This window comes from Dufourea novaeangliae, unplaced genomic scaffold (genome assembly GCF_001272555.1).
Source record: "Dufourea novaeangliae isolate 0120121106 unplaced genomic scaffold, ASM127255v1 scaffold141, whole genome shotgun sequence".
NCBI classification, from domain to species: Eukaryota; Metazoa; Arthropoda; class Insecta; order Hymenoptera; family Halictidae; genus Dufourea; species Dufourea novaeangliae.
Window position 1 is genome coordinate 1,406,962 of NW_015374017.1, and position 19,889 is coordinate 1,426,850.

A 19,889-nucleotide genomic window follows, 5' to 3' on the forward strand; every position below is an offset into this window, starting at 1 on the left:
CTGTTACTATGAACGATGTACAACATATTTCACCAAATTAATTGAAATTCAAACTGTAGCATGTTTTATAACCGCACAAATGTTGCTTGAAGTTACAACAAGTATATTTAAATAATATATTATATATTATAATTAGGGTGCTTAACTTAACGTGTTTTCGACATGTTTTTGGAATTAATGGTGGAGTTAGATTAATACCCTTAGCAGCTTCCTTAAACCTCTTAGATTTTCCTAGATCTGTCATATAAAACGAAATGTCCTACTTCGCGATTTTCTCTCTAAAATATCTAAGCTTAGAAATTTTCAAGCTTCGATGTCTATAACTCTTGTCTCAGAGACTACAATTTCCTAAAGAAATCATAAACTCTCAATGATCTATTCTTACGTGATACAAAGTACTATATAAGATCATAATATGAATATATATATATATATACCATTGTTTTCTAATGCTTCCAACGATAAATATTCGCCTCTACTGATTACGGCGGCAAAAGAAAACGAAAAGGGAATTAATAATAATGCGAGTGCATTTCAAATAATTCGAAATTTATCAGAAATATCCCAAAAGATGTTCTACATAGTGTTGCGGACATAATCGCTATTGTGATAAATTTTGTATTAGGAAATAGTAAACGAAAGTTTGTTGACGTTATTCAGTCATTGGTACATAATAATGGTGAAGATAAGTTGAGCTTTTTTGGATATGTTACAGTTCCATATTACTATTGATCAATCTCTTTATATTTTTGTATAACTTTTTTTTATTACTTTGTTACAAGTGATTTAAAAACATTCCAGGATATTTTTAAATGATGCAAAGCAAAATCAAATGGGTTTATATGTTCTTACATTTGTAATGTGTACATTCCTTCACTACTTTTACTTCTGTTATTTGTGAAACGAAAATTAAATGAAGTAGATATACATGCATTAATATCTTAATGATGTATTTTCCATTCTTTGGTGTTTTAAGATTCGAAAAGACAAACACACATAGTACGTGACTAGTTAATTAAATTCATCGTGAAAGAATTGATAGCACATCTATTATAATACTAATGTAATAATTTTAAATATTTTTTATTACAACAATGTTTTTGCAATGTTTGTATTTACTAGAGGTAGTAAAGTATAGCAGTAGGATCGATGACATACATACTTAATAAGGAAACAGAAAAATCATGTTCGAAGATAAAGAACAATTTACCTCAAATTCAAAAATCAAATATAAACAAATGTAATCTCTTACTACTTAATCAATTATCTTACAAAGACTGAGTTGCTCTTGGGTAACAATATTTGGCATTTCAATAGAAATTATGCGTTTGCCCAATAGAACATAAACATGTTTTCAATGGTTATATAAATAACATTTCTAAAATTTTATATTTTTTAACGTAAAATTATTTTAATTATGTATCAGTTAATAAACTGAATCTCATATGTGTAACTTATTCGAACATTTTGGCCATAGAATATTTGTTTAATTATTTCATGTTAGTATTTCGAAATGGTTATATATTTAATTAATGTAATGTTGAGTGTATCAGTATAAATGATACACGGCCTAAATTGTTAAAAGCTAATCATGAAACACTTGTTTGATTTATGTGATACATGTAATGTGCTTATTTGAATGCTTGTTCTTACTATTGCAAAATATTTTATCAGAGAAAATGCTGAAATTGAAAAAGTACTTTTTAGCAGTCAATACTATTGGTATAGTAAGTTTAAATATTTATACAACATGTGTTATATTTTATAATAAATTTTCAGGAGATATACGTTTAATTATGTGTAAAAGATCTTGTGCAATGTCAATAGGTATTATTATACATAGAATGTTTTATGAATGCAAAATGTAGTATCAGTAATAATTTGATATATAATGTTATTATCCATAGTATGTTTTTACAATATTTTCTCTATAAGATGTGTTGAATGTATCTTTTACCTATATAATTGCTGTAGAGAAAGTTATGGGTACATGTATTCCATATATTTTTTTAATTTTCTATTTTATAGAGAATATTTTAATATTTTTACATGTGCATTCAGTTTCACAAGAATTATCGATGCATTCCATTTCAATTAAGTTTATGTCACAACTACACAGTTAACAGACAAAGAGTACTTAAATAAAAGACAGTAATAAATTACAACAGCTTATAGATTTTAAGTAAAATTAACAAATTTTCACAAGAATATTGAAATGTTAAATTATTATTGTACTTATAATACTATGAATAAATAAATTATCAATAATAGCGACTTCGTAACATTCTGTATTTATTGCAAAGTATTAATTTATGTCATCATAGTTGTAATGACTTTTGTGAGAATGACATAAATTTTTATTTCCTAAGAATTCAGATTTTTTAAAAACGACATTACTTTTTCAAAGTATTTACATATTTGAAATTAAAAGGAATTGCATAAAATAAAAAATTTTATACTCGAAAATATTATAAATAACCAATCAAAATACGATACTGTATACGTTTCATATAAAATGCATCTTATAAAAATTGTTTCATATGACTATTTTTATTCCTGTTCCTTCAAATGTCCTGATACTGACAATTGTTATAGTTTCAATAATATTTAAAACCATATTTAAATCTAACGTTCTAAGGAAATCTGTGTAAATTGATGTCACGATAATGTAAACTTAATTGTTCCGTCTTGTCCTCGTTAATTCTAACAGAACTTCTACTTGAAATAATAACATCCTGCCGAGTGTCACACTACGTATCCGAGCATGTTCTCAGTCAGTCATTGTGTTACTTAAATCAAATGCACAATAATCTGTTCATTTAGGTAAATGGAAAATACACAATGAAATGCACTGATAATTTACATCTTTATTATGTGACAACATTACTTGTATATTTTTCGAAAGAACTGCTCGTTTCAACGGATAATTCTATGGTACAGTGAATTAAAATGTTAACGTCAAGTGTTTTGAGTATATTCTTATGGAGCATCAGTTTGGCAGAATGGGTAGACATGCCCGAATTCTCGGATGAAAAGAAAATATACAGGTATGTAGAAAAACATATTATATTAAAACACGTTAAAACAATAGTTTACAATGTTTACATAATTACTTTATAAGCTATTTTATATCGTTCATTTGTAGAATATCTTCGCCAAGGCAAGATCATTTTTACACATTATCCCAAAAACCTGCAGAGAATCAATTCCCTTACGTGTACGAAAGTATACCTGGTAAAGACTTCAGTGAACAAACAGCGGTTAACGGAAGTGGAGGGTTCGTCACGCACCAACTAGAAGATTCTGATAACGGGGCTACGATCCATGAAAATGCTAGTGAAGAAAATTTATTTCTAACTAGTACCGACGAACATAAAGATACAACAGACTCGTCCACAGTGGATGTAAGTAAACATTGCTAACTCTATCGACAATTTCATAAATATTTTTCTCTTGATCAGGAGAAGGATACAACTACAGAATACTACAATGATTCGGTAATCTCGAACAATATGGATATTCTGAAGTATTTGCCAGTGAACGTATTCAAAAATGTTCATCGCACTTTAAAATCACAGCCTACATCTACAGAAGGGAAACTACTGTTTTTAAAAACGTTTGAGAAAACACTGATAACGGAAATAGGTAACAGAAAATCAATAAGACAAACACAAATGATTTATCACAAGCAACATAGGGAATGTTGCGAACAAGTACTTACAAAATTTCATTTTACAGAACGTCGGTTTGCACAATCTATAACAGTCAGTCGGGAAAAAAGAGGCGCCGATCATTACGACCATAGTTATGATTCACACGAACATGCCACAGGATTTCCATCAATAGAAGGTGCACTGATGGCTATCTCGTTTCTTACTTTTGCTGTGTATCTTGTACGATTAGTCATGGTAATTAACTATTTAATTGCATATGACACGTGACAGTATACTAACCCAGATAGCACATGACGCCTTGAAGACGCCTATTTTAGGTCTAAGTCGTCTTTAAGCCACCTTCAAGGTGTCATGTGCTATCTGGTTAGTATATATTCGCGTTTGCTTTTATACGAAATAATTTTCATTTCAGCTCTTATTTAGAAATATGAACAACTCTACAGCTACCACTACTGGCGCTACTCTGCTTCTTGGTAGAAGAAAAAAGTCTATAAATGGATTTGACGAAGACACGGCTAGAATCCTGAATGGTATGGAGAAATTCTCCTATAATTTATAAACAATTTGTAATTGTAACATACAAAACGATTTATTATAAAATGTTAACATTTATGATAAAAAGAAAGCAACCGCGTATCGACTAGACTAATGACTGCGGATTTTATGCATTTATAGCATACCCAATTGTCTGAAATTCAGTATATCATTTTAATTTTATGCGATGCAATGCAGTGAACAAACTTTCGTTTGTTTTCAGTTTCTGTAAATGAATCGTTAAACACTGATACTTGCATAAACATCTGCAGTCTACTAATAACTATGATGCTAACTATGTTATAAAATGTTTACGGCCTAAAACATACTCGACCCATTCACCTGGATTTATCGTAGCCAATGAAGTTTCGTTAGCTTTTATAATTTGGCTAGAACTACTAGTGGCGATACGGACAATAACACCGTATTACGATACGAGCCCGGTGGTCGTTTCAACGAAAGACTTTGCAATTGTGCGAGAAGTAATGCTATTCGAATTTTATCAACTTGGTATATGTTCCGTTTTTCAGATGATACTAGAATACCTTGTATCATAAGGTTACTTATCGTTGTATTAAATAAATCAAGAGACAATGAATACGGATGTTTACCCCACTCGTTTCCATTGAGAACCGCTTCTTCCACTCGCTTCTGTGCTTCGATTGAAACTGCTTGTATAGTTATATCATTCGATTCATCCCACTGTAATCAAAAGTTATGTCTATCGATGTATTCTGCAAAAATACTATGAAAATATGTTTTCGATTTTACCTCGAACAAGACCAGATAGGTAATATATATTGCATCTATAAATGGTAGTAGTACATTATACAAAAGAGAAAATACTTTTTGATTTTGTGCCTGAACACATGTATCATTTTGAATACTTATGTAATTTAGTCTCAACAAGAAACCGAATGTTTCTTTCCATTCTGAGTGTATCATAGTCTCGTCTTCTATGAAAGGCATTGCAAATTCTGTACTTAATATTGTTCTCAGTACTACATATCGTTTAATGGCAGTATCTAGATGAATTGATAAACAGTTCGATTTAATTCTTTAAACGATATATCAATAATGAATGATGTAATTGTTTCAATTTTACCAAGTTCAACTCCTTCTGTTCCTACTGCTAATGCAACGATAGCAGGATTTGTCAAAAAGGAGAGAGTAGGGTTTAGGTAGATTGAAATATTAATAACAGATACAGCTGTCTGCATTGTTCTCTCTGACAGAGTATGACCCTTAACATGTGCAGTGTCCTTCAGCTTTGTTGCTTTGTGTCTTTCTTTCAGTCGTAAAATTTCTGATGGATCAAATGCGAGCAATTCTTCATGAGGCTTCAGAGTATTTAGTATTTCTAGTCTGATGTCATTTATGTCACCTGACCTACACAAGATGTACACGATAATACGGAATATAATACAAACATTCCATCGTTACTTTTCAAAATGAAACTTACCTTTCTGAATGTATTGACGCGCCAAATGTTTGTAAAAGATTCTTACACCACAAATAATCATTGAGTAAACTATCTAATGAATATGGATTGTCAGGATACATTTGACTCCTTTCATTAAATAACAAAGCTATTATATTAAAAGGTGTAAGAATTGTATTCTTTTTATGCGAATCGATTATACAGTAAGCCAATTTTTCACGGACTGCTGATGGCAATTTTGCATAAGGTGATAACACTTTTGCTTTACGGTGTTCCATACTTAAAAATTGACACGCGGAAATAGGTTCGCCAATATTAAAAAAGACACGACCGTAAGCATAAGGCTTCCGCAAAATAGACAGTGATTGAAGGAGGCCAACCGTGGATTCTTTCGGCTTTGGAACACCCAAAAGTTCATATGCGAATAATAATTCCTCCGGCGGTCGCTCGTAACTAATACTTATGGGTACAAAGTGAATATCAGGTACACCTCCCTCTAATAAACTTTCCAAGATTGTAGATAATAGACCTACAAATAAAATCGTTTGTAAGTTCTGTTCTTATCGGTCGATATCTTAGAACAGAATTTAATAGAAGAAAATAGTTTTTGCATACCAAACTTGGGTACTATACTCTTCAGGCTTCTACTACGAGTACCCTCGATGAAAAATTCGATTGCTCTATCACTGTGTTTTACCAGAGACATTACATACGATTGGAATACTCGTTTATACAATAAATCATTAGCAAAGCTGCGTCTCATATAAAAAGCTCCTGTTTTTCTTAATACCTCTCCTATTATATACATCTGATAGAAGTCCATGCCACTCGCAATGTTTGGAAGGGCCATATTATAAGAAAACAAAATATATGACAATAATATAAAGTCTAAATAACTTCTGTGAGAGGGTGCATAGACATATTGCACTTGAGAAATTTGCATTTCCTTCTTCATTCTAAATACTGTAGCTTCGTTTATGTATATACTTAAGAAGATTCTTTTAAGAACTTTTGTAATGACAATACCTAAAAAGAAGAAAATTAAATTTATAGTCTAATAGATTGTTGATAACGATTGATGAGACTGATTCACTGAATAGGTTTGGAGTTTACCTAACCAGCGAACAGTAGCTAAATGAGCCTTGCTAGCCATTTCGTGTACCATCACACGAGCTTCTCTTATAACTTTATTTGTATCCAGTTGAAATGCTGCAGCCAAAGATGTAATTGCTAGCTTAACTCTTTCATCATTCACTACAGCTTCAATCATTTGTCTCCTCGAATACTTGGATTCCAAAGAAAGTTTATGTGGTAAAAGTGGATCCATAGGTCGAGTGACCCATAAAAGATCACAATCCTTTCGTCTTTCAGACAACAAATCCACAAATTCTTCGTGTTTATCCATTTCGACAACAAAATGGTTAGAATAACTTCATTTGTAAATAGACGCACTTATCGTGAACGAATATTATGCTGACAGCAACGATCAGGAATAAAGTCCAACAATCAGTTTTTTTTCACTTTTCAATGCAAATGACGTAAATGGAAATTAATATGCAAACACTTGAACATAATATTCCGCGTCCATAGGTCACGTTGTAGCTTTGTTAATTTTTTTATTTCACGGAAGCAGGTATTACTAATTTGTCAAATATTAAACTTTCATTTTCTCAGTTTATACAATAATATACAATGTAATTTTCTGTCCCATGTTTCGAGGGCGTCAGAAGCCCCCTTACCATTTTAGTGTCAATACCCGACGTTACCGATAAAGCATGAATTCTGAGTATTATTAGCACAAATGAAATGTTATATATTCCATTCATATTGCGTGTATCTATATGATTTGACGGGAATAAAAATATCCGATGCTTCATTTTAAGGTTAAGGGATAAATATGACAGTCATGAAACATGAAACAGGCAAGTATATATTTTTTCACTTAACTACAAGAAAATTTATTCTAAATCATCGTTAATGGACATTTTATTAATGTTACTTTTTACATGTTCTTGTTTTATTCGTTTTTATATCTTGCCTTACATTTGTCTATTTGTCACAGATAAATTCAGAATAGATGTAGTTTCATAGTTTATCACATCTATTTTTTGGTCGGCGGCTTACAATTTCCCTTGCGAGAATGCCTTACCGTAATGAGCCATCTCGTAGCCGTAGATTCCGGGAATCGCCCCCACGCTCTCACAACACGGGTTATCTGGCGCCACCTGTGGGGTTCTGCGACCCCACGTTCTCGCCACACGGGGTCCCTGGCGCCTGGTCCCGGGGTTCTATGACCCCACTACTCACCACGCGGGGTCTCTTCCGTATGCACCGGGGGTTCTATGATCTTCTTACCAAGCTACTACCACGGTCGTATATACGAGTTTGATTTTAAAATTGACGCGACGTCTTGGACAGCTTGGATACCACAACGGACAGTTCCATCCAATTCCATCATTTGACGTGTAATCTGTGACACGGTCACGTGATTACGATTCGTTAGTACAAAATTAAATCAAATTTGTAAACAATTTCTCGAATTATGAAGATATAATTATCATAGCGTACAAAAATTGCATACAAGGTAAATTATAATTTAGTGAGAAGAATTCATGAAATTTCAACGTTTACATTTGACGATAACGGTCAAAAATTAAAACGAATTGGTAAAAGACGTTAAAGTTAAAGCATCGACAGCAGTGTATGTAAGTACTCCAAACGATTTCTAACTCCTTTTAACAAAGCGAAAAGATTATTGTCCTGTGTAATTAAGAAGCAAATTCATTTACTGCACAAAAAATATATATTACATCGAAGTGGTGATATTTTCTGTCAACAATCGTTCGTTAAAAAAACCGGTTCTCAGGTACAAGTTTTATTGAATTTTGCCCCGATGGAATTTATTATTACATTAGAAAAGCATAGATTATTCTATAAAATATCATTTATTTAATCAGACTTAACACATTTTAAAAAAATGTTATTTAATTACAAGAAACTTTTGCATTTTGAAGTTAATTTAAATATATTATTTTTGTAGTCACATTGGAATGGATCAATTGAAGTGGACAACACCAATTAAAAATGAAAAGAAATACAGTGGCTTAACGATAAAGAGCCCTATAATATACAAGACTCCTGTGAAACAGTATGATACAACCTCAAGGCATAAAACATATCAAACCAACAGGAGTAACTTTAGTGTACTTCCTGTTCACATTACTCCACCGTCGAACCTAACAAAATTTATAGCAAGGAATCCATTTGAAACTAACTTATCTAGTAGATTGCATTTATCTGTGATTAGTCCAACTGCATTCAGTAAGGTATGGTTTTGAAATTATTTTCTACAAATGATTTGATTTACACAATTTCTTGAAGACTTTATATGATCATGAATACAATACGTAGGTTTCAAGTCCGTCCCAGCAGTCTCCTGACTTTGCATGGAGCGTGGATGAATTGGCCTTGATGAAGCCAGCCAAGATCGAAGAATTTCCCACGCAGCAGATACATTGTATGGACCCAGAGAGTGAAGTAAAAGCTCAGGCTGCCATCGATAGGTTTTTTAAAGAGAATAATATTATCCCCAGCCCATGGGAAATAAAGAAAAAAGACACTAAAATTCAAATCAGAACAAACACTTCAACCAGAGTGTCTAGTGATGCGTCTCCAGAATCTTCTAAATCCAAGAAAGATGGTAATTAGCAAAAATTGTAGAAAAGCATTATGCAATTTTGATTTTTTTCTAGGCTGGAGTCAAACAGTATTATCATTGCCGTCCAAGCTACCACCACATGTTGAAGAAGCTCTGAAACCTTATTTTACATTCACCCAAGTAAACGAAAAAAAATAACATGCAAAATCAGTCTAGTCTATTAGTAAGTTCCTTGATAAGTTTTATTTCGCGTTCAGGAACAGAATGTTGAGAGTGACGATGCCAATTCGAGCAACAGCTCCTTGAGGAGGAAGTTATTCTTCAATCACAATGAGTGCGTGGAGAATGAGGAAGAGTCTTTCGAATGTCTGTCACCTGTAAATATGAATGGATCTTTTATAGTATCCTCCAGTCATCCACCAAGTGGAATATTAGCCGATGGAGTTCAATTAAAGGTAAATCGAAGTTTCTTTTATTCGCAGGCCCCTTAATATTAGGTATACTTTAAGTTGATTTTCTTTACAGGACTCGCACGATACCGATAATCATCACGATACGTCTCAAATTATTCCTGATGATTCACCTCCTCCCAATATATCACCGATACACAGGGTGACGAATAACACGTCCTGCGAAAGCGTAAGGTCCCGAAATCGTTCGGTTGCTCGCTTAGATTTCACTGCCGCAATGAGCATAGACCAATCCTCCAGTATGCACCATAAGGAAGATTCGAATGATCATTCTCTAGGTATTGGCACGTAACATTGATAATATCTACCAATCGAGGCATTTCCGTACAGCCTACCTTCGATTTAGTGAAACTTTTATGAACACTCTTATCTTTACAAGTTACAGATGCAACTATGACTAATAATACTATTCCGATTCTTTACTTTTTTCTAGACGAATCCCTCGATAAAATGAATACACCAACGCGAGAAAAGAAAACGGACAATTGTATGAATTTCAATGGTAATTCCACGTGTGTTCAAACGAACAACTTCATTGAGGCGAAAGTCATCGCGAAGAGGTCCAATGATTTTGACACCGATGTATTAGAGTTCAATTCCAAAAAACAGACCAGTGTTCACGAGTCAAAGAATTTGACTGACTCTTGCAAGATGGTTACCAGCGAGAGTTGCATATTACAACAAACCCATACAGTGTTAGGTATATCTGATCAGCAAAGTGTTTCTAATTCTGCGCAAGACACTGGTTATCAGACTTATAGTATGAGCAGTACAGCGAATGTCACTGACAGTTATAACGGTACCCCTGTAAAACAAAAGGTTTGCTGGGATGATCGAATTGTATTGACTGACGACGAATTCCGTTTGTCTGACTGGAAAGAAAACATGAATATATTCTGTTCCACCCCGTCAAGGTCCAATAGAGAAAGGAAAAATCATATATTTTGAATAATTTTTCTATCGGGTGCTTTGCAACATAAATACAAAATTAGAACGAATTACTGCTCATGAGCTTAGATAAATTTAACTCATTACTTTTATACAGACATTCGTATAGAGTAATAGTACATTTATTTTAAACATGTCTTTATCGTCTGCATCTGTTATTCATAGTTTTATCATACTCTGCTCATATGTTTTGTTTTCTGTTTAAAATTTATAGCTAGTAAATTTTAATACATAACATATAATGAATGAAAATGGCTGAGAATATTCGGCTGTTCACTGCTATGCGTATTTTGCAATATATCCTCCGTGGTAATAAATAAGAATATATGTTAATGAATTATGCGTTCCTGAATATATATATATAATCAAATTGTAATTTAATATATGATTAGTGTACAGTACAAGTACAGTAAATATAACGTGTTATATATTTTTTTTATCAAAATGTACTCTAAAATGTATAATAGAATATAAAATAAGGATCAAATAAACTTCCATACCAATGCTTATGAATGTTTCACATTCCAATTTCGCGTCATTCGAAATTCCTCAAAAGTGACAAAGAAACGCGGGAAATTTAATTTTGCGTCTTCCAAACGAATTCAATTGTTCCCTCAAATAGACATACCGTTTCGACCGATCTTACCTCCAAAATTACAAGTTTAATCAATTACAAGTTTCATCGATTACCAACCTCAATCCTTATTTTCGCAAACATCGAACAAATTCGGCATACCGACATGAACAAAGAGTGTGCATCCTTGAAAGACGAAAAACTATACATTCTGGAACTTTTCGTGGATCACGTCAGCTTGCAGCACGAGAAGCTGCAGGGTATCGATCCTACCAGCTTGGGCGTCGATATGCAATTCCCGGACATGCCGTTGTTTCGAATCTTTCAAACGAATTTTCTGCTGACTAAACCGACCAGAGGCAAGGAGGTGTCACGAGAAGCTGGCTACAGAAACGTCCACTTTAATGCCGGCAAGGTGTACGTCTTCATTAAGACTCCTGGGGAGCTGGTGGATCGAATGCGTGCGAAGCCAATGCTTCTGGACGTTTACAAAATCAAGGAGATCCTCGTGTGCCCGGAGAAGGTGAAGAAACACCCCCTCGGGAGGTCGAGGATCCCAATGTCGGGTTGTCTTTGCGATTACGTGATGATGACTAGTAACGACCGCCGTCATTTGCCTAGGTCGTATGAAATCGACAACACATTCGGCCTCGTGGACGATGACGACAAACCGTCTGGTTATATCACTATATATTTGCGATTGACGTGCTTTGGCACGTTCTCAACGAACGCGTTCACGGTCGTCGAGCAGAAAATGTTGTTCAAAAATATCGGCTCGTTCAACGAATTTCTATGCACGAAAGTGCCATACGAGGACGAGGAGGATAGAAGGGCCGCGGAAGCTGGTGCGAAATTTTGTTTACCCGACAAAGAATTCGAGCCAAGTGAGCTGGACACACCACCGAAGTCTGTTAACATAGCAGGTCTCGTGTTCGTGTGCAGAGATCTGTCCAAAAGGGATGGCTATACGCCTGATGTGATTCCACCGAATTATCCTCCGAAACTGCCAGACATAGAGGTCGATGAACGGGAGTTCGATGCAAATAAAGCGCGACGGAAAGGTTTCGATGATATAACACCTGTTCGGCCGGAGTTCTTGATTGAGAAGAATGCGTTTTCGGAACAGACTGGTTGCACGAATGTCTCGTGCCCTGGTAGCATTTGCATTGGAAAGAAATGTTGCTGAATTAATTGTGTATTAAATGGTTTTATAGCACGTGAGAATCTGAAGAGAGAAAACCAATTGTTTAAGAAGAAGTAATAAACTATAAGGTACTGGACGTAATAATCTGCAAAATAAATCTATATTCGGTAGCCGGATGGTTAAATAAAATAACAAGTACCTACACCGACGAGCAAACTCGGCTTCCGCTAGTAAAAAAAGTGGCGTTGGAGAAGGGCCTCTTAAAATTTGGTATCGGGAATTATTGAAATTTATGCCAAATTAATATTCGATTTAACATTTATTTTAGTGTACTTGAAATCAATTTACCAAGTGGCCTTCTTCCGCTAGGCGAAACAATGACGAAGGGGGAAGGCCTCCCTCCACTTGATAAATTTATTTCAAATGTTAAATTAAATGTTAATTTGGCAAAAATTTCAATAATTCCCAATACCAAGTGATATGAGGCTCTTTCCTTACGCTACTTTTTCCCCTAGTGGAAGCCGAATTTGCTCGTCGGTGTACCGTACCAATAACCTTCACGCGGTGTTTACAATAAAATAAAAACGATAAAAAACCTCTTAAAATGGACCGACCGTTTGAACGAAAGTTATTCATTTATGTAATGCACAGATGGTCTCTAAGATGTCGCGTGCATAGTTTTTCCCTCCTTCCCTCGCGCGCGTGTATAAGTCACTTTCCGTGGCGTACCAAATACAGTGGAGTGTGTACGAGAGTGACCACTCCTTTGAATCATGAAACTTTTTCCGGGGTGCATTCACCGAGCCTAATATATGTACATAGTTTTTCATTTCCCCGCGGAGCGTTCTTTTTAAGTTTTTAAATGTGTCTGGCCGAATCAGTCGCAGTTGATTGTGATATGTGGATTTGATTAAGGGGAAAAAAATCGAAGTGTGTTGAGGTAGGTGAGAAATGCCAGTCGGTGAACGCGTATTTTTGGGCGTTGACCGTCGATTTTATTCACAATTAACAACACTGTTTCTGTTTCGATTTCGTTTTGTCCAATGGTTACGAGAGCTACTTGATGCCCGTAGGTGGAACGAAAATATTTAATTGTTATGCGTTATAGAAAATGCTTATTTGGATCTTGGCGTTAACCTTCGCTTGCGGGAACGGTCAGTTCTCGCAGGAGCCGAATGAATCGACGCGCCTTCCGTGGAATCGACTCGATGAAAGAGATCAGACTGGATATGGGATGCGGAATGTTGGAAATTCTATCGACAGTATTATAATAAAAGAAGCGTGAGTTGTAAAAACGATTATATAAATAGTTAACAAGATGACATTATTTTGATAGTTTTTGTATACCTTATAATGCACAGTTTGTGTACGTTAATCTACACTGCATGTTGCACTGTGCTCAGTGTTTTGCGATTACACAAAACCTTCTTGTCGTACAAATATAAAAAATTGTTTAAAAACAATCAATTCTATATTAAGCTGCTTCTTATTGTACTTGCCAAATATAAAGTTGAACGATAAATAAACACAGTTTTTGTTTACAGTACATATTTTGTGGTTGCCTCTCGAATGGTCAGACCAGGTCAGATTTACCGGTTGGCTGTGAATGTCTTGCACAGCCCATTACCAATGATGGTGCGTGCATCGATCCAAAGAAATGGAGTCGAGATTGGAGCAGACCATCAAGAAGTGAAAGAGAACATTCCAGAGACCTTGATGATAAGAATGCCACCAACTTCTGTTGGAGGAGAATACAATCTGAGACTGGAAGGAACATATAACAGTTTGACTGGTGGTCAGGCCTTCCTGAACGAAACTAAACTTACGTTCTCCCAAAGATCATTGACCATCTTCATTCAATTGGATAAGCCTATGTATATGCAGGGAGAAACCGTAAGGTTCAGGACTATACCCATTAATACTGAACTGAAAGCATTTAATAATCCTGTCGATGTGTACATGTTAGATCCGAATAGGAGAATAATGAGACGTTGGCTGAGCAGACAGAGTAATTTGGGCACAGTGTCATTATCGTATCAGCTCTCCGATCAGCCTGTTTTTGGTGAATGGATCATACAGGTGATCGCGCAGAGCCAAGTGGAGGAGAAGACTTTCTTGGTGGAGGAATACTACCAGACACGTTTTGAAGTTAACGTCACAATGCCAGCATTCTTTTTCGATAATGATCCTTACATATACGGCATTGTTCAAGCAAATTACACCAGTGGAGCCCCGGTGCGCGGGAATTTGACGTTAAAAGCAAGCTTCAAATCGTTGGATAAAATTCACATGGAATCTGGTTCCGAAGCTACCGAAAGATATTTTTACTTCGACGAGTACTATCCGTCGTGGTTAAAGGTATTGTCTTACTACGACGACAAGGTTCCTGTTCTGAGGTTCTTCAATGGAACGTATCATTTTCGATATCCTATGTCGGAGTTACTAACCTTCGTGCCCGCCTCTAGCGGTGTGGAAATTACTATTACCGCGACTGTTGGGGAGCGGTTTCTGGAAGAAATAATTACAGGATATTCTACAGCTCGGATTTTCAATTCCACCACGAAGATCCGATTTTTAGGTGGTACCCCGCAGGTTTTTAAGCCGGCGATGCCGTTTCCGGTGAATCTAGTGGCGTCCTTCCATGACAATTCCGAGCTGAGGAAAACGCAGTTAAACGGAGCGGTAATGGAAATACGCGCGGATATCGAAATGAGAACTGGTGGTCGTAGGACCATGGAAACGCAATACCTGAAGCCATCGTCGGATAACGTAGGTGTTTGGTCCACAAAGATCGATCTGAGAAAGCAGCTTGGACTGGAGCACAATTCGGAGCAAGCCCAACAGACACTGAATGACATTTCCTCTATGAGGATCTATGCTTATTTTACCGACGGCGAAGGTTTCCGAACGCAAACGGAATTACTATTGTTGGCCCATGAATCACCGAATCAGCAACACATAAAGATTTCCACGTCCACCGAAAACCCGAAGGTCGGGGAGTACATGATATTCCATGTTCAAACGAACTTCTATATCGACACCTTTAACTATATTGTTATGGCCAAAGGTACAATTCTTTTGACCGGTCAGGACGCCATGCAGCACAACATAAAAACATTCGCCATACCTCTGAGCGCGGAAATGGCACCTGTCGCGACCATAGCGGTCTACCACATCGGGCAGTACGCCAACGTGGTAGCGGATTCCTTAACGTTCGCCGTGAATGGTATTTCTCGAAACAATTTCACTGTGTTCATAAACAATAAAAAAGCGAGGACCGGCGAGAACGTTGAAGTGGCCATTTACGGGGAACCAGGAGCGTATGTCGCTCTGTCCGGTGTGGATCGTTCGTTCTTCGCCATGCAAGCTGGAAACGAGTTAACCTATTCGAACGTAATCAGTGAGATGTCGCATTTCGACGAGCAAACCAATGGTACTCATGCTCATACTTGGCTGTACCACGACGGCGATCCAGACGTACTTGTCTACTATCCCTCCTCGACATTCGGCGTGGACGCTAATCGAACGTTCGAATATATAGGATTGGTGGTGTTCACGGATGCGTTTGTTTACCGAAGACCGGACAATTGTAACGAAACACAGGGATACGGTGAATGTCTGTCGGGCCGATGTTACAGACTCGACAAGAAATGCGACGGCGTGTCGGATTGCGAGGACGGCACCGACGAGGCGGCCTGCGAACACCGGAATATCACCGACATAACGCAATTTCGCAAGTGGCGATACAATCGGATCCAAAGATTGTACGAGAACGTGTGGTTGTGGAAGGACATTAACATCGGCCCCCATGGTCGGCATATCTTCAATATAGATGTACCGCGACGACCGGCTCACTGGATGGTCACTGCGTTCGGTATGTCGCCGAGCATGGGCTTTGGTATGCTACCGAAAGCAATCGAGTACGTCGGAGTTCTACCGTTCTACATCAACGTGGAGATGCCGACGCACAGCAAGCAGGGCGAACAGATCGGTATAAGGGTCTCGGTGTTCAATTACCTGCGGCACAATATCGAAGCGGTGGTCGTTCTGGCCGGTTCCAAGGACTACAAGTTCGTTCACGTGGAGGACAACGGTATCGTACAGTCGTACAAACCCCGTACATCGTTCGGCGAGCATCAGTTCTTCATTTGGATCTCCGCGCAGGACGCATCGATCGTGTATCTGCCAATCGTGCCTGTCCGACTCGGGGACATCAAAGTACACATTTACGCGACCACCGTGATCGGCCGTGACTCGGTCACGCGTAATCTACGCGTCGAGGCGGACGGTGTGCCGCAGTATCGTCATCAGTCGATTCTGCTCGACCTCAGCAACCGTGCCTACGTGTTCCAATACATGCACGTGAATATCACCGAGACACCGATCATATCCTACGACGAGAATCGTTACTACGTATTCGGTTCGAACAAGGCTGTGATCAGTTTAGTCGGCGACGTGGTAGGCCCGATTTTCCCAACGATGCCTGTCAACGCCACCAGTCTCATAAATCTTCCCATGGACAGCGCCGAACAGAATATGTTCAGTTTCGCGGCGAATCTGTACACAACGTTGTACATGCGGCTGATCAACCAGCGTAACCGTACCCAAGAGAAGGAGAGCTTTTATTACATGAATATAGGTTATCAACGACAACTGTCGTTCATGAACCGGGACGGATCGTTCAGTTTGTTCCGTAGCGATTGGAACCAATCATCGTCGAGCGTTTGGCTAACAGCGTATTGCGCCCGTGTGCTGCAAGAGGCGCGTTTCTATGAGTGGGAGAATTACTTGTACATCGATCCGGAGGTGATCGCTCAGGCTGTCACGTGGTTATTGAAACACCAAACGGCGGACGGATCGTTCTACGAGATCAGCTGGCTGCCCGATCGGAAAATGAACAGTTCGTTGAACTACAACTACGATATAATCACGCATCGTAACATCAGTCTGACCGCCCACGTTCTGATCACGTTGCAAAGCGTGAAAGATCTGCCGGAAGGCTTAGGAACGCAGGTCGCCGTGAGCGCTGGTAACGCGGTGAAATGGTTGGAGAGGAATTTAAAGCTTGTCGAGGACCGCGGGAAACCGTACGAAATAGCGATAGTGGCGTACGCGTTGTTGCTTGCCAAAGCTTCTTCCGCGGGACAGGCATACAATATATTGTCCAGTCATGCGCGCAGAGAGGGTGGCTTGACTTACTGGGGCAGAGAACAGGTGCCACTGCCTCCTTACAAGCTGGAGAATCAAAAACCATTCCTGCTTCCGCGTTTGCCGTACAAATACGACTCGGAGAATATCGAGACAACCGCGTACGCTCTGCTCGTTCATGTCGCCAGGCAGGAAACCATGATCGAGCCTATAGTCAAGTGGCTGAACGCTCAGAGGTTAACGGACGGCGGATGGGCGTCCACGCAAGATACTGCATGGGCGATGAAGGCTCTGATGGATTACACGGTTCGAACGAGGATCAGGGATGTTAGCTCGTTGACCGTCACCGTGGAAGCGACCGCTCTCCCGGGACAAACGAAAACGTTGTTCGTTAACGACAAGAATCTGGCGAGGCTGCAAACGATCGAGGTAATTGTGATGGCTCGAATATGAATTAACCCTCATCCGTCGTATTCTTTTTTTTTTTTTTTTTTCGGGGAAAAACCTTCAAAAGGTGTACCGCCTCCATTGGGGGCGGAGACGACCTATGTGGAATTTTTATCGTACTAAAAACCCCTCGGTGACCCTCTCGGGCGTGAGGGCCGGCCACGGGAACGCAGAAGCACATTTCCGCGACCGGCCCCGCCCATCCAGGGGCGGGGCTCTCCTCAGTAGGGGGAGTGTTGCTGCTCCCCCCCCCCAGGGACAGCTGTTAATCCGTTCCGCCTCCTCCATCCTACAATGCCGAGGGGTCACCTCTCGACACAGAGGTACCAATTAAGTTTGGAAAATGATGGACGGATGAGGGTTAATGTTCGATCGAAGACGAATCGTTGCAATACCGTGAATACTAATTTTACTTGTTTCTATTTCGTTAGATACCAGAAGCATGGGGAACAGTGAAAGTTCAAGCCAAAGGTGCCGGTTACGCTATCCTGCAAATGTCGGTGCAGTACAACGTGGACATTCCCAAATTTCAGACCCAGCCGCCGGTCAGATCGTTTGATTTAGTCACCAGAGCGAACTTCCATGGCAGAAATCAGTCTCACATATCGTACCTTAGTTGTCAAAGGTATATAGCATTTCTCCGCAGAGGTGTTTACTGGTGTTTTCTGTATTCCCGTTTCTAATGTGTACGTGTATCGATTCACACAGGTGGACAAACATAAATGAATCATTACGCTCTGGAATGGCGGTTCTGGATGTAGCCATACCAACGGGTTATATAATCCAGCAACAAAACTTGGATAAATACATTCTCTCGAGACAAGTGAGAAACCTTCAGAGAGCGAGGTTCCTCGAACGGAAGGTTCTTTTCTACTTCGATTATCTGGATCAAGAGGAAACCTGTGTAAACTTTACCATAGAGAGATGGTTTCCGGTCGCGAATATGTCGCGGTATCATCCTATCAGAGTTTACGATTACTATGCCCCAGGTACGTATCGGTGTTTTGCAATTAGGCGATAGGTATGACAAAATAAGTACGATAAAATCGATATATTCGTTTTCAGAACGTTTCAACGAAACGATATTCGATGCTTTGCCGACGTACACATTGAACATTTGTGAAGTTTGCGGCAGCTCCCAATGTCCGTATTGTCCAATTTACAACACTGCCGCATTGTTAGCCACGCCGACTGGTTTCGTGCTGGTTATGTGTCTAGTGCTCGTCGCGACGAGATACTTTCGAACACAGGAGTTCAGCGTGGGTTAGTTACGACATTTAACGGTAAACAATTTAAAATTTCGCGCCTTATGTCTTACTCGTCATTGCCATGTTTCTTCTCTTTCTTTTTTTTTTCTACAATGCCGTCCACGCATATACATATATACATATATATGTTTAAAAAAAATATGACGATTATCATTATCATTAGGCGAAACAAATGATTTCTAGATCGTAAACGAAGTACTTTGGTGCAAAGCTGGAACTGGTATCTGTATAAAATTCAGATGTATGTGTTAAGAGATTTTTGAAGGTTTCAGCTACACTTATCTTTAAAGCGTTTCATCGGCCTAGTTACGACAAGGGAATACTTTTCTACCGTCCATTTACTATTTGTTATATTGTATATCGAAAAATTTTATATTTAGCGCACAAAACGTAGAATTTCGAGACCCGCCGGGTTTGGAACGCATATTTTTTATACACCTTTAACTAAAATATTCGATATTTTATTGTAATTTAATGTTGTTAGTCAATGGATATACGGATTTATTCGAACGTTTTTCGCCGTTTTTACGATCGTGAACCGGTCGTGTAGTTCGAGCAGCGTGTTGTGTCCCAGGAGGCAAGG

At 38.1% G+C, this 19,889-nt stretch overlaps 4 protein-coding genes across 4 annotated transcripts; 3 read left to right on the top strand and 1 right to left on the bottom strand.

Moving 5' to 3' along the window:
* The first annotated feature begins 2,949 nt into the window (after positions 1-2,949).
* LOC107188823 lies at positions 2,950-4,233 on the top strand. Its single transcript, XM_015577187.1, has 5 exons — positions 2,950-3,047; positions 3,146-3,404; positions 3,462-3,645; positions 3,739-3,908; positions 4,087-4,233. Exons 1-5 carry the CDS (start codon positions 2,950-2,952, stop codon positions 4,231-4,233), a joined length of 858 nt encoding a protein of 285 aa, XP_015432673.1.
* A 27-nt stretch (positions 4,234-4,260) lies between these two features.
* LOC107188873 (dihydroxyacetone phosphate acyltransferase) lies at positions 4,261-7,054 on the bottom strand. The gene is made up of 6 exons (XM_015577255.1): positions 6,763-7,054; positions 6,265-6,675; positions 5,671-6,178; positions 5,314-5,597; positions 4,980-5,233; positions 4,261-4,910 (listed from the first exon to the last, which is right to left on the bottom strand). The coding sequence occupies exons 1-6, from the start codon at positions 7,052-7,054 to the stop codon at positions 4,587-4,589; spliced, it is 2,073 nt and encodes a 690-aa protein (XP_015432741.1). The 3' UTR covers positions 4,261-4,586.
* A 1,204-nt stretch (positions 7,055-8,258) lies between these two features.
* Positions 8,259-10,725, top strand: LOC107188861 (protein aurora borealis). The gene is made up of 7 exons (XM_015577240.1): positions 8,259-8,354; positions 8,690-8,975; positions 9,061-9,349; positions 9,402-9,487; positions 9,565-9,762; positions 9,833-10,055; positions 10,211-10,725. Exons 2-7 carry the CDS (start codon positions 8,700-8,702, stop codon positions 10,723-10,725), a joined length of 1,587 nt encoding a protein of 528 aa, XP_015432726.1. The 5' UTR covers positions 8,259-8,354; positions 8,690-8,699.
* A 2,609-nt stretch (positions 10,726-13,334) lies between these two features.
* Positions 13,335-19,406, top strand: LOC107188837 (CD109 antigen). Its single transcript, XM_015577207.1, has 6 exons — positions 13,335-13,383; positions 13,552-13,724; positions 13,988-18,020; positions 18,470-18,663; positions 18,747-19,027; positions 19,104-19,406. Exons 2-6 carry the CDS (start codon positions 13,555-13,557, stop codon positions 19,304-19,306), a joined length of 4,881 nt encoding a protein of 1,626 aa, XP_015432693.1. The 5' UTR covers positions 13,335-13,383; positions 13,552-13,554; the 3' UTR covers positions 19,307-19,406.
* The last annotated feature ends 483 nt before the right edge of the window (positions 19,407-19,889 follow it).

What these genes read in the sequence shown, in the direction of transcription:
- LOC107188823 (XM_015577187.1), top strand. Translation starts at nt 2,950, where the DNA reads ATGTTAACGTCAAGTGTTTTGAGTATATTCTTATGGAGCATCAGTTTG. An exon ending in GATGAAAAGAAAATATACAG is followed by an intron (nt 3,048 to 3,145) that starts GTATGTAGAAAA and finishes GTTCATTTGTAG; the next exon opens with AATATCTTCGCCAAGGCAAG. An exon ending in CAGACTCGTCCACAGTGGAT is followed by an intron (nt 3,405 to 3,461) that starts GTAAGTAAACAT and finishes TCTCTTGATCAG; the next exon opens with GAGAAGGATACAACTACAGA.
- LOC107188873 (XM_015577255.1), bottom strand. Translation starts at nt 7,054, where the DNA reads ATGGATAAACACGAAGAATTTGTGGATTTGTTGTCTGAAAGACGAAAG. An exon ending in GCGTCAATACATTCAGAAAG is followed by an intron (nt 5,598 to 5,670) that starts GTAAGTTTCATT and finishes CATCTTGTGTAG; the next exon opens with GTCAGGTGACATAAATGACA. An exon ending in CCTATCTGGTCTTGTTCGAG is followed by an intron (nt 4,911 to 4,979) that starts GTAAAATCGAAA and finishes TTTTGATTACAG; the next exon opens with TGGGATGAATCGAATGATAT.
- LOC107188861 (XM_015577240.1), top strand. Translation starts at nt 8,700, where the DNA reads ATGGATCAATTGAAGTGGACAACACCAATTAAAAATGAAAAGAAATAC. An exon ending in TTCTAAATCCAAGAAAGATG is followed by an intron (nt 9,350 to 9,401) that starts GTAATTAGCAAA and finishes ATTTTTTTCTAG; the next exon opens with GCTGGAGTCAAACAGTATTA. An exon ending in CCGATGGAGTTCAATTAAAG is followed by an intron (nt 9,763 to 9,832) that starts GTAAATCGAAGT and finishes TTTTCTTTACAG; the next exon opens with GACTCGCACGATACCGATAA.
- LOC107188837 (XM_015577207.1), top strand. Translation starts at nt 13,555, where the DNA reads ATGCTTATTTGGATCTTGGCGTTAACCTTCGCTTGCGGGAACGGTCAG. An exon ending in CGAGGCTGCAAACGATCGAG is followed by an intron (nt 18,021 to 18,469) that starts GTAATTGTGATG and finishes CTATTTCGTTAG; the next exon opens with ATACCAGAAGCATGGGGAAC. An exon ending in TCGTACCTTAGTTGTCAAAG is followed by an intron (nt 18,664 to 18,746) that starts GTATATAGCATT and finishes CGATTCACACAG; the next exon opens with GTGGACAAACATAAATGAAT.